This window comes from Pleuronectes platessa, chromosome 15, assembly GCF_947347685.1.
Source record: "Pleuronectes platessa chromosome 15, fPlePla1.1, whole genome shotgun sequence".
In the NCBI taxonomy this organism is placed as follows: domain Eukaryota; kingdom Metazoa; phylum Chordata; class Actinopteri; order Pleuronectiformes; family Pleuronectidae; genus Pleuronectes; species Pleuronectes platessa.
In genome coordinates this window covers 16154895-16169257 of record NC_070640.1, presented here as the reverse complement: position 1 = coordinate 16169257, position 14363 = coordinate 16154895, and the positions used below count along the sequence as shown (strand labels likewise).

Sequence of the window (14363 nt, the reverse complement as noted above, 5' to 3'; positions counted from 1 at the left end):
CACAGGGATATGCAGCTGCAATGACACACTCAACAGAATTAGCACATGTTTGAATGAGTCAGCACAATTGAAAAGGCATGGAAGAAACGGTCAGTAATATAGGTATTGCAAGGAGAAGGGTACCTGCAACTGAGTTTTTTCATCTGGATTGACTGTTATCAGGCCTTCCCAGATATGAACTAATGCAGTAGGGGCGTACTAAACCTCTACTAGTGGATTCACTAGGCTCCAGACACCCATTTATGGTATCGATCCAGTTCATGCAGCCTCGTAGAGCCGCCTTGTGCAGCTTAACACAAACCAGGAACCCACTACTTAATTGTTGAACTGAGATACATCCACTAAATATATATGTGGTTGGAGGGTGCGGCATGGTGGTGCAGTGATTAGAGCTGTGGCCTCACAGCCAGAAGGTTCTTGGTTTAAATCCCAGTTTTAGATTTCAGCTTCCTTTATCTATCTATCTATTTATCTTCAAAATGCTGATAACATGCATAACAGAACAGACCCTCTGCACCTACTGGGCTCAATGCAATAAATGGGTGATAATGGCCTGCTGAAACTACTTTCGAGCTCGTTTGGTTGGCTCCTGTGGCTTTGGAGATAGAGAGGGTCGGCCACTAATCAGAGGGTTGCTGGTTCCATCCCCAAAAATGCCCCTGGTGGCTGTGGTGACAATATGAATGGTGTGATAGACAAAAATGCTGCTGAGAAGAACCGGATGAATGTGTGTGAGTGGGTCAATGTGACTTTTACCGAAAAAAGACTAGAGAAGCACAATTTACCATATTACCATCCTGTATGTGGACAGATGTGTGTTGGTAACGCCCAATAACAACACATTTTTGGGGTGAACAATATATATTTTATTATATTTAACACATTGCCGCACGTCAAAGAAGACAAAGCACTCGGAGCGCCGTTAAGTCCCAATTAGACCCAGCAGGCTTGTTGATAATGAGGTGTGAAAAGAAAATGTAATTGCGTGGTTTGAGTTACATAGCCAGTCGGCCTTGAGGCACATTTAGGCAAAGATACAATCCCCTAATGAGGACATAAACCTGTGCGGTCTGAGGATAATGTCTGAAAGGAGAGGTGAAGGGGCGAGCTGGCCGTGCTGTGCGGCGCTCTGCTCTCCTAAATGGAGCTGCTCAGAGACACATTCTCAGGCGGGGACAACTCATGACATCTGTAAACTAGATTTATAATGAAATGAGGGGCTAGCTAACCCGCTGGTTTTGGAAGTACTGCGAGGAGATGACTGTGGTTATTGCACAACATTATTGTGTTCAAAGAATGTTTTTAGAAAAGTGAAGTGCACAACTTTGCGTAGGGGCACACAAGCTGGGTCTTATAAAGCAGCCTGTCTGGGGAGACATGTTTCATGTTTTAGCTGTTTGATTGGATCCCAAGTTAGTGTCTGCAAGCTTACAGATAATTTTAATGAGTGCAATGAAGAAGAGTCATTTCATTTCAGACTTGGAAACTGTGCAGAACCTTAAAATAAGCTTTTAAAGCTCCTTGGCCTGCTGTATTTGATTCAAATGGCAAATGTTTAATATCAAAGAAATGTTTCAAGTCAGTAAAAAATACTTCTGCGGTTAAGGCTAGAGCCACGATTGAGCCAGACAGAGACTTTATTTTTAAATTTAATAATGAAACACACATCCACTTAGATGGCTGTCTTGTTTCCTCCCCAAATGCAACTTCCGCTCATCTGCCATTTATTGCTGCCCTTTTCTCATTCACTGCCCAAATTGGCTTTACTCCCCCATGATGCTTGCTTTCTCAGGTTTTGGGAGGGAGAGGGAGACGGTGTAATTGGACCCATGTCATTTCCAAGCATGGAACGAGCCCTGCCTTATCTTTAATTAAGTCCTACTGTCCTCGCAGTATGAGACACCCACTGTGTCACTGCACTGCATGTTTATGTGCATAGATATGTCTGTGTGCGACCATGAGAGGTGTCTCACCGCTCATTTCCTGTGACTGATTAAAAAAATTAAGGGCTGTCATTGTGGCAGGACAGCTCAGACCAAACAGATCCATCCTCTGTGGCCACGTAAACATTTACTCTGCATCCTCTTCTCAGTTTACGCAGCACAACAGACTGTCAACAAACTGCTGCAGAGTCCTATACTGCTTATTATTAGTATATAGAGTTAGCAACTGCTGCAGACGTTATGTGACCTCCAGCCAGGAAGTACAAAGAAAACTCAAATACCCCAGGGATGATTCTGCCTGTCAGGACTGTGTTGAGAGAAACTGGAGCTCAAGGCACAATAATGAAAACTAGGTCATAAATTGAAAATGGAAGACTTTAAAGACAGACGTTTTGCGAAGTCCTTGAAAATAAATGTTGAGGCCCCGAAAGCAGCGTGTGAACAGTATGAAGTATGGAAATGAAGGCGGCAGTAGAGTTAGAGGACATTACATGAGGGGGTCGGGTTGTACTGACCGTGTACAGTGAGCGTGGCGGATGTCTCAGACTTCCCAACCATGTTCTCCACCACGCACGTGTACGAGCCCTCATCCAAGGATGTCACTTGGCGAAGTGTCAAGGTGTGGTCCTCTAGGATTTCAAATCTGCAGGGAAGACGGACACACGCCATCAGGAGATGAAAGAAAACTCTTTGCCACTGTGTTTTCCTGTTAAATTGCTGCATGTAGAGTGAATTTGTGCATTACCTGCCCTTAGGCAGCTCGGAATCATCCTTCCTCCAGCGGATATTGGGAACGGGGTCTCCTTGAACCACGCAGGGGAACTCTACGCTCTCGTCTGCCAACACCACCACGCTGCTGGGCCGCTTTACAAAGGTTGGGCGCTCTGGAGGGCAACATGATAGCTTAGCTCATAGAATTTACATCCTTTACTTGACAGATATCTTTGTGAAATTACTATATCTCAGATGCTACTGTTTTATACACTGTTTAGTAGGGTTAGGGTCAGTGTAAGTGTAATATGAATACTTTTAAAACAACATGAGTTTTAATCAAGGTACTTGGTTGACCAGAAAATATTCAAAATGCTCAAGTAATATTTAGACTCTACTAATATTTGACTTTGTCAAAAACCTTTTATTTTAGAATCAAATGTTAATAAATAGGGAAAATCTGGCAAAATGTGCTAAATCAACTAAACATTGCAATTAGAATGGCACCCAGAGTGCCTTACAGTATCCTTGAATTCAACCAAGCTGCACCAAATTTCACAACAACATCACCTCCCAAAATATATTTTTCATCCATGAGTCATTTCTTAGGAAAAATGCCCAATCTTGCAATGTTAAAGAAAGTGTAAAAAAAATGATCATAATCCACAGCAAATTGAATGGTTCTTCCATGACCCATTCCACATGCTTTCCCCATGTTTTGCAGAAACGGGCTCAGTAACTTTAGCCTGAACATGCTACAAATCAAACAACTACACAAGCCAACAAATGGGCAGGGTTGAAAACTCTTGGTGGAGGTTGTTATTATTATCGACTCTGAGAAACTGGGATATTCTGGTGATAATCCTCTGACAATCTCCAAAGTCATTTATTATGCACAACCTGTAGAACAATGTGTTTTGACCTGTTTCTGCATTCAGCAGGATTATTCTCACAGCCTTGAACGGCTCTATGAGGCCCTACACCGTACACTCCCAACCTGTACCAAGGTCATCCAACTGTGTGATACAGATAAGAGCTCCATTCTGATGGGAAATGTTCAGAACATAAAAGACAGAGGGTTGGAGAATGGAAGCGAGCGATTTTGTGGGTGGGAGTTGTCGGAGGGAGCGCATATTGTAAAGTTCGAGAGGCTGTGGCGCCGGATGCCTCTGCGTGGTTGGTTTGGAAACCCCTCCACAGCTTGACGGTAGTCCAGCATAATCGACGTTAGTTAATGGGTTATTACACCCCAGTGACAGAGACCTCACACAGCGCACTGGCAGAGTAAACCAGTGAGAACTGTGAGGGCCACTCGGACTAAGTGAAGTACCGTGTCATGCAAATCAACAAAGCTGCACGTTTGTACCCAGCACGGTGAGCTCGGCGATCTCGCTCTCCCTCTCCCCCACCATGTTGGTTCCTACGCAGATGTATTTCCCCGCGTCGCTCTTCCTGGTGTTGGTGATCATCAGCTTGCCACCGCGGATCTGAAAGAAAGCACACAACATATTTGTACAGCTGTGTTTGCGGAAGAACCCACGTGTATGCGTATGCCGGTTACTGAGAGAGTGTGGCACATTTGTGACAAGTGTAAATAATACACATTTGATTTGTACATTTTGTGGTAAAATTCTTAATGCAGGATGCCACCCATGTCTAATCACATCTTCCATCTGAAAATACACACAACATTCTTATGCACTCGATGGCAAGTGGTGTAGTCTGTATCCGCGTGCTTGTGCATGCCTCTCTTTATCTCAGGAATAGAATTTGCGTTGCCTTTCAAGCTGCGTAGAAGGTCATCCATTAGAAAATTACATAATTCATATCTAGTGCTACATTAGCACAGAACCCTGGGAACAAAGACAGCACGTCTTTGTAGATCCGCTCCTCAGATGTTCAGTCAGCGTACTTTGCCTTTCTCAAACTTTTTAGCTCCTCGTACACACACACACACACACATACAGACACACACCCACACTGACACACACACAACAAAGAGGTGAAAGATATACTGCATGCTCTCCACGCTGCTTTCAGTCTTTTCATATCCTATCCACCACACGCCCCCACACACTATCGTAGCTGTCTTCTCGATGCTTTTAGATGTTAGCTGCTGTATTGATAGGGCGCAGACACCCAGTGTTAGAGGTGACGCCCTGGCAGCAGCGAGCGGGCACGAAAATAAAGCAGCAAAATCTAGCGATCTGAAGACCTCAAAACAAAACGCAAAGACATTCCTCACAAGCAAACATCTATAAAACTCCAGGGCATCAACTTCAATTAAACTTTCAGCCTCCTTATTATGATTTAAGGTAGCGGTGTGTGTCTCTAGTCAGCTGGCGGTGGCCGGGCTCTGTTATTTCTTTAAAAGAGGTCAGGGGTCAGGGCTGCCTGCAGCGCCGTGTCCATAAAGCATGCGGGGGATTCTGTGTCGTGCTAGACTGCACCTTGCTCAGTGGGCACTCTCCACTCGCCGATGGAATACATCATTAAATTGCTGCTGCAAGGATGAACCCCGAAAGCCTTTCATTTATTAGTCATCCTGCTCCGGGCTAACCTTCCACCACAAGCAGCTCACACACCGTCCACCAGATAAATAGCAACTAGCAGTCACCTAACTACGGCTGACGTCCAAGAGCTGTTGCAAATGACGCGTTTTTTAGGAGGAAGATTTAACGAACTGTGGTGCAGCTTGTGGTTGTGCAGCATGCACTTCTCATACACAGTGCAACCCGCCAGTAATCACAAGGAAAGTGTGTGTGTGTGTGTGTGTGTGTGTGTGTGTGTGTGTGTGTGTGTGTGTGTGTTTGTGTGTGAGGGGGTGGTTTGGTGAGCTGGTATTGGAGACTCAGCAAGTCTTCAGTGGAACTGGTGGATTAGGTTTGGATGTTTGGATTCACTTCGGAGCCAATGAAAAAATGTGTCTATCGGTACAGTAACAGGTCTATACTGTCGCTGATGAGCCATAGATGACGCCTGACGTTGATGATGGAAACCCAGCCCATACGATTGCATGGATGTCACAGCACTGGTACAGACAGTTAATCGATCTTATAGATATTTATAGGAAGAAGAAAACCCTGCACACACTCAATTTTTGTTAATGTTGAATTAATAGATTTTTATTGGGGGGCAATCTCATCTGATATGGACGAGAGAAGGGGTACATCCTGGACAGGTTGCCAGCATAATGCAGAGAGAAACAACCACTCAGAAAGACATTCACACTTATGGACAACTAAGAGTCTCCAGTTAACCCTTAGCACCTATCTACATGTGTTTGGAGTCGGGGATGAAGCCAGAACAACCTTAGAAAACCAACAAAGACATGGAGAGAAAATGCAAACTCCTGTTGCAACTGTGCAAACCAATGCACCACCGTGTCGCCCTAATTCAATTCATCAGCTTATCTACACATTAAAGAAAAGATAATTGCACTAAATTGAAACACAGATAATAATAAGAGTAACACAGACATGCACTTTTCTTTGTCTAAGTACTTGATTGTCAGTGGGTAGCTCTATTATTGGTTCATAATCTTTTCCATGCTGTTTTTAATATCATAAAGTGAGGTTATCCACAAAAAGATCTGCGCATCAGATTCACTGAGCATCCAAGGACACTCAGCCTGCTGGGTATTTGTAATATTTGTCCCCAGATGAACCAATATCAAATATTTGTGGCGTGTAATTGTGTCAGCATGCCAGCATAAGTATTCCTCAAGGACTGCAAAGACCATCTTGCTCTAACCAATGTCTTTGACTAATGTTATACTTACTGTTCTGCAACGTTTTTTTCTGTTTTCTGTAAATACTGCTGCACCAGCAACTTTAAGCAGCTGATTAAAGAGCAGACTCAGAACTTTTCTTATTTCCATTTACTGACCCATCGTCATTTTTAGCAGCAATTCCATTGCTAAGAAATCCAACTGTGGTTTGTCTCTCCTCCATCTCGGACACGGAAACCTCAACTTCCATCTCTGCTCTGTTTTCAATCTTTTCTTTCTCCTCTTGCTACTGCCTCCTACATGTATTTGCCCTAAGGGCACACACAAGCTGTTTGGAGTGTGATTTAAATGTATTTTGCTTCATAAAAGCGCTGGACATTTTAATTAAAATCTGTAAATTCCACTTATACATACGAGAACCTTCTAAAAATTGTCCTGAGGAATTAACTCACAACTTTATATCCATATCAGTATTAATAAACGATGGTCTACACCATGAGGGACCATCAAGAATCACTTGCTGTGGACTCATTTGGTCTTTGTACGGTCTAAGTGATGTCTTTGAGTGAACTCTCGCGGCAAAGACATATTTCCATATAGAAAAGATGATTAGGGAGGACAAAGACAGGCATGCAGAAAGTACAAAGCCGGGAGCAGCCTTTGTGTTTCCCTCAGAGGAGCCTCCCCACGGCTCTGATCCGGGCCTCTCCTTGAATCACACATAGCTGCTCTGTCCATCACAGACCCCCAGAGAGACTTTACCTGTCACTCCGCACTAACAGGAGCTTTGAATCTCCTCCGTGTGTCCCCGCAGGAGCACGCAAACACATTCATATAAATACACACACACACAGAGAAAAAAGTAGCTCCCACCTGGTTGTATGTTTGAGTTAAAGCAATGAGAGGCCTGCTCGTACTTACACATCAAATCATGTTATAGCCTATTCAGTGACATGATTTTCACCACAACTTATTTAAAACAGCATCATATGCATAATTTATTTTACTGATGTATTACTTCATGGCCGTGTCCACTCCACTGTGGACACATATAAAGATGAAGTAGTGTTCTTGTGGTCGTAAATTGATCCCGACTTAACACACTTGCTCTTCCACACTTCAAAATGACTGAAGGGAGAGGTAATTGGTTCCTAAAAGGGCAACTAAATACCACAGATTTACACCAAGCAACTTCTGTTTATGTGAGCACCCTGCATGTTTTGTATGAGGATGCATTAATCGCTATAGTCAGCATTTTGTCCAACATGAGGGTGACGGAAATGTTTTGGGTGAATGAGACATTCAAGGTCAGAATAAGAAGCTGAAACAATCCATTTATTACCAAACAAATGAATGGACAGACACTTATTCAGCAAGCATTTTGAAGCTGAAGCCTGGCGTTTCAGATTTCATTTTAAACTCAATTTGACTCCGTTGTATTAGACATAGCAAGCATTTTGAATACGTCACCTTGAGCTCCGGGAGCTTGATGCACCTTTGTTCCTAATTTCTAACATTTTAACTGAACAATTAACTGGAAAAAGCAATTAAAATAGATGCAGTGATTACGAAAGTCGAATTTTAATTAGTTGCAGCCATATAATTACTGAAAACTAAAATATCTCCTACTGTGATGCGTTCGTCTCTGTCGTCTAAATTGGCTCCGTCCTTTCTCCAGGAGATGGTGGGTTCAGGGTGCCCACGGGGCGGTTGGCACTCCAGCACTGCGGGCTCCCCCACCGCAGCCATAACATCCACAGGGTTCTGTCGGAAGTCGTCACGTAAAACTGGAAAACACACAGAGGAGCAGAACAGAGGGGAGTTTAATGATGTTTGACCATGATTTGACGATGGCAAAGCATAATATTTGCTCACATTGGTGCCTTCAAGTGTGTATTTATTGTGTCAACAGAGGAGCCCTTGTCTGGGACTGACTGATGTCGCATTCACAGCTTTCACACGTGTAGATTTTAAACTCGGATTAGAGAAGTGGTGACATTTATGCAGTTTTTTGGGGATTTATTATTTAATCTTTTTTTTATTGACTATAATTTTCTAGTTGCTATCATATACATTGTCTCACTTCTCACCACTTTTGAAAGGACAACAAGGCAACAGTTATTTTTATTGTTAGTCATCAAGCAATCTCGGAGGCCATTGGCTATTGCTGGACAATGAATTAGCCTCTGGGTGCAACAACCAATACTTTGGGGCTTCCGGTGTAGACAGTGGTTATCCAGGCTAAGACTGTCCTCTGTTTGGCCTATACCGTTTACAGTCTGACTAGATTATTTTACCACAAAAGTCAAAAAACTGAAACAACATAAACAGCAATACCTTTTAAGTGTTTTCTGCCTATTCAGATTCAAAATATGTTGATAGAGATTATTCACCAAGAAACAATGTTATCAAGACTTAAACCACCAGGATATTGTTAACTTGATACTCAGCACACAACCGTAAGATTTCACCTCATTGAATGTATTTTAAAGATGGAAAAAAAAAAACATCAAAAGGGAAGCCAAATCATCTTGATCGACCCCTGGTGGCTGCCTGCAGTATAGGTCATAAACCCAGCCTCCTCCTTGTAATCAGACGGAATATTGACCAAGCTAAAAAGTCTAAAGGACACGTAAAATAAACGTTTCTCAAAGATGGTTTTAATTTAGTTAGTTATTACTCATGCTAATGTTTGTTCAAGTATTATTTTGGGCATTGGCTGAGCTTGTGTACTGGCAGGACCTCAAATCCACCATCACTACTGTCCAGACTGGTTCCAAATTACATCACCAGCAGAAGATGGCGACACTATGATATTTTACCTTCATTTTTGTACAACAACAAGAAGTGGAAACACATTGTCCAGCTTTGTCTTTGGCAGGTTTTGCTCAAATGTCATAATGAAGGGTTGTTTACTAACTTTGTCCATCACTCAATTAGGAGCAGTGCACAAACACCATCCTCATTTTCATGAATTATTAATATTCAATATATCTGCATCTATCAGTCTACCTTAATACCAACTAGCTTAATGTAATCATACGACTATAATAGTGTGAGTGACAATATGCAATCTCCCAGCCTCTTACTTCCTTGCTAAGACAAGTTCTATAGAGAGTGGCTGCAGAGGACGCTGCTTGTCCTGATGGTGGACGGCCAGGCCAGAAGATACACTGCGACAGAGCACTGCAGAAAGGTGAGGTCCAGATGGCTCCCCAAGCAGGCAGCATAAAGCTACCGCAGCAATTTGTCATCTTTCCACGGTGAGTAGCATGCGGACCGAAAAAAGAGTTCGCAGCTAGAGGCTGAGCAGTGATTTCCAGTGCTCACTGGTTGACCTGTCTCCACAGTATCTGCATATAAAGGTATTTACTGTACAGTCTCAACTTCCAAGTGAGGAAGAGTATGAGGAAGAGCACGTCTAGAAGGACAATACAAATATTGATTTTGTAATCAAATAGATAATTGTATTAATCAAAGTGTATTACAATCTGCAGAGGATGGACATAGCTAACATTGTAAAATAAGACAGGAAGGCGTACATCATAAATGAAAACAACCTTTTTGTTCCATATAACTGCTGAGAATCCTGCTGCTGATGAGGTGACCATGTGCTAATGTAGACGCCCTGTGCATGAGTGGCTGTTGTTAAGTGTTCCCAGTCTTGCATTACAATGGGGGCTTACAACCTGAACATGCTGAGGGAGCTGAGGCAACACAGGGCTACAGCGGAACGGCAGAACTCAGTCGAGCTGAGCTGTGTTGGGGTGAAAAGACAGGAAACAATGAGGAAAAGTCATAATCGCTCCCAGATGGCAGCAACCCATTCACCTCTGGACGCGGAATTGTACATAACGCCGAGGCCTGAGGATGCACGGCGAGACTGCGGAGCCCGAGATGCATGATGGGCGCAGTGGATGCGGGGGGAAACAAATTGGGATGACCCTCTAATTGGAGGTATTTTGGCCCCCGCAAATCTTTGAGCTCCGCTACGCTCGCTCGGCCCCCCTGATCCTCCTGAGCAGGGCTGCGACTGGCTGACTGCAGTTGAGTGAGCGCTGATGGGAAACAGCTGTCTGACGCTGCCCCCCCCCCCCCCAACCCCACTACCTCCCCGCCGCCGCCAACACCACCATGTCACATGATAAAAGGCATTCCTCGAGGGACACGAAAACATGGTTGGGGTTACATCAGACAGGAAGAAAGTGAGACCATCCTGACTGCCTGTACTGTGTGTGTGTGTGTGTGTGTTGATTGATTGGCTGATACTATCTTACAATACCGAGCGCATTCAGATTACACATCTGTTATTACTATCTTGTGAGGTCCAAATGTCTCCATTTGAATGCCTGCACTATTTCCTCATGCCCCTCTTTGCGAAAGATTTATTTTTGGTAATAGCCTTAGTTAGTTTAAGAATTAAAGCGGTAAGACATAAGGTTTAAAAACCAGAGGAAGCGTATGAAGGCTAGCGAAGAATTTTCTCATAAGCGCGCATGTTTATGTGTCTGAACGAGGCCAAGTCGGGCTGGTTTTTTCGCATGTTATACGAATATGCTGGGTAAGCACACAAATAATCCGGAACATGTGTTTGTAAAACTGACTGTTTTATATTCTGAGAGGGGGAAATGTATCGGCCTGTTACAGTATAATGGGAAATTATGCATGCCCTAGTAGAAACCATAGAAGCGAACACAAAGGAAATACAGTGCTTCTGAAAAACCTGAAGTATGCAAAGATAGTTTCATCCTTTCCAGTTCCTCCTGCTTTTCTTTGCATTAGCGGTCATCTCCTGCGCAATTCATATATATTCTGGCTTATCTGTAAACACATCCTGACAATCTACTTCCTAGGATTGATGTTGCTAACATCTGTGTCTGGCCCTAAATCCCTTAAGTTAATGGCCTTTGTAAAAACCAGGCTCCATAGCGAAGGGGGAATGAAAAAGAAGGGAAAAAAAAGGTGGACGCATACATTTTTATAGTGATTAGGAACATGTGGACATCCTGATATGACTTCCCTGATTTTAGGTTTGAAGAATAATGCAGAGGACAATCACCACAAATTTCCGTCACTTTCTGAAATATTTTTTTTTTTTTCTCCAAAGGCTTTGATTGCGAGGTCATTAATATTGCTCCTGCATCTCCCTCTCAACTTCAAAACCTCAGCTAATTCTTTCTGAGTTCTCCTTCTCCCCCCTTTTTTTTTTGTCTCACACTCTTGCCTCTGCATTTTAAGGCTTCACACGCCATCGTGTTGTTATTCCCGAACCGTACTTGTTTATTTCGGGAGTTTGGATGCGTGGATTTCCCAGGATTCCATTGAGTGGAAGCCATTCATAACAGTAAGTAAAAACCCCCACCTCTGCGGCTCCTGAAGCCAACCCAGCTTGCCTGTTTAGCTGGAGCTTTGCACCTTTCGCTGTCTTCCCCCCCCCCTCCAGATGAGAATCTCAAAGCCCACTTCAAAGCATCAGCCCTTGGCCTCCCTAACCTGGATCTGACAGTGTCTGACTTGTTGTTAGTCCCGTGGAGCCTGAGCGCAGAGCTTGAAAGGCCTACTGTAGTTGAGCTCCAATAATCCTCTCTGCAGAGTCCGACCGGACCAAAAAGGAAGACTGTCTCACCCCACAGATAGTTCGAGTGGAGCGGGGCACGCACAGTAGCCTTATCACACCACATCAGCCCAAGCAGAGGCAGCTTTTGTCACCGCAGTCTAAACGTACCCTCCCTTGTTGCTTTCATTGGTTTCCAAGGTGCTTTTTACCTAGTGCAGCTCCAGCTGTAGAGATATTTCGGTGCAAGAATCGTTTGCATGACCCAAAGTAAACATGAATACTGTAAACCACTGATTTGTATTAGTTTAATCTCAGTTGTAGCTTAGATTTGCCAAAAGCAGACTGTACTCTAGGTCCTTCTGCTTTAACTCACATTATAATGGGGTTATGATTCCAAAAGCCTGTTTAGAGTCCATTGACAGATGGTAAGAATAGAGTAGACGTTTGAAATTCCACATCGTTGTTTGAATTGTTTTATATTTTCATAGATTATAGCATTTATCAGAGTCTTCATGACATGACCTGTTAATCACTGTTGAGAAGATCTATTAGATATCAACAATGGGATCACATATTTATGGTCAGCAGCGTTTGAACTTGATGAATGTAATTAGATGTCAAATCTGGGATAAATACAGATTTCTTTTATGGGAAAATTAAATAGAGGTACACATCAACCTGTTGTTTCATTAGACTCCGATAATTGATCAAACTTTTTTTTTTTGGTTAATGTTGATATTAACTGAAAATGAATAGTTTTGGGAAATAGGCTTGTGATTTGCCTAGAGTTAGATGGGATTCTTTGTTCATGTCTGCACAGATGAACTGGAGCTTAGCTTAGCTCAGCTCACAGTAGCAAAAAGACTGGAAACGCAGAGACTCTGTCCACAAATAAAGAAAATCCATTTATTTAACCTCTCAAGTTCAATGAATAACATACAATATTTAGCTTTTACCTCCAAGACGTTAAACATTCACCAATTTCTTATTGTTGGTCGGTGTGTCCGTATATTTGTTGGTTTGCAAGCAAGATTAGATAAAAATAACTGAACATATTTCCAAGAAACTAGATTTTAAGATGCGGTTCGGGTCAGGAGAGAACCCAATTAATTTTGCTGTGTATCCGGATCAATAATTGCAGAATTTCTTTGTGAGATATGATGTTTTTCAACATTTTCACAGTTTTCCCATGGAATTATTCACGGACCTTGATGAAAAAAAATCATTCTGAATTTAAGGGACTGTTGGGCCTTGGCAGAGGTATGTGCTCTGCTGACTGCCATTCTAGTTTAATCTGTGCAAGGTTGTGGTTTTAGGGATGGATTACGTTCTGGACTATTCTTGATTTTATGGAATCTCAGCTGGTTGCCCGGCAACCTCATGGTGCTGTCAATACTTTAGGGATAGCAGAAAAAAGCCAATCACATCTTATTATATAGGCTTTAAATGATAAAAGGACTATGATTAAAAGCCAAAACAACAGAGTCCTGGTTTTCGCTTTGCCTTAATAAACAAAATAGATAGAACAATGTTTAACATGCCAATGTTTGGAATCTGTTTTTGTTTCAGCACATTGTGACCAGACAATACATCTTCCACTTTTGTTAGTAGAAAACATATAAACCATAATAGTGTCAAAACATTGAAACCTCATACAAAAATTAGAATATTTTTATGATTTAACCAGTCAATCATTCAAGTGTAATCTTGCTACTCTCTGGCCTCCTCTATATGGTTCAAAAGTGAGTGGAAGACAAAAGTAAAATTTAATGAAATGCTGACGAAAAACACAAATTAAATGAAAAGAAAAGGCTAAAAATGGTACTACTTTACCATTTACTTTTATTCCTGACATTTTCTAGGTATTTCACCAGACTGTGTCTGTGAAATGTAAACACTAGAATGAAAAGAGAGGCAGAAGCAGGAATTATGTCTCCTTCTCTGTACCGACGTACTTTGGGCCGAGACCGCACTAAAACAAATTATTCCAAGGGTAAGTCGTAAAAGTAAGTATTGGCATCTATTACGCCTTGCAGAAGTCTTGATGTTTCCCAGTGCTTAAAAACATGAATTCAGCTCAAATACAAGCCAGACTTTTTTTGACTAAAATATCCCAGAGCACCAACCTGAAAATACATGAATGTAATAAATACCCAAAGCTGACCGTGAAAATGCAGCTATATCATACATCCCCAGCAGAGATGAAATCCTTGACTTTCTCACAATCTATTTTCCTGACCTCTCCGTTACCCCCTACCTCTCTGCATCTACCCGTCTACCCTCCCTCTTTCTCACTCCTCCCCCTCCTCTCCATGCTCTTTTCCTACAGAGCTGTAGTCTGGAGAGACAGAAAGCTGCAGGATTAACAGCTGCTCCACAGAAAAACCAATATGTGCAGCTTGTGTGTAGTAGTTGGTCCGAT

At 42.5% G+C, this 14363-nt stretch overlaps 1 protein-coding gene across 1 annotated transcript in view; it reads right to left on the bottom strand.

The window, feature by feature from the left end:
- The window catches only part of LOC128457597 (roundabout homolog 1), an 82125-nt gene that overhangs the window by 16069 nt on the left and 51693 nt on the right, over positions 1–14363 (bottom strand). Inside the window, exons 3-6 of the mRNA XM_053442373.1 lie at positions 8014–8171; positions 4021–4141; positions 2689–2827; positions 2435–2586 (exon numbers count right to left, since the gene is read on the bottom strand). Coding sequence (XP_053298348.1) covers positions 2435–2586; positions 2689–2827; positions 4021–4141; positions 8014–8171 — 570 coding nt within the window. The remainder of the gene's footprint in view (positions 1–2434; positions 2587–2688; positions 2828–4020; positions 4142–8013; positions 8172–14363) is intronic.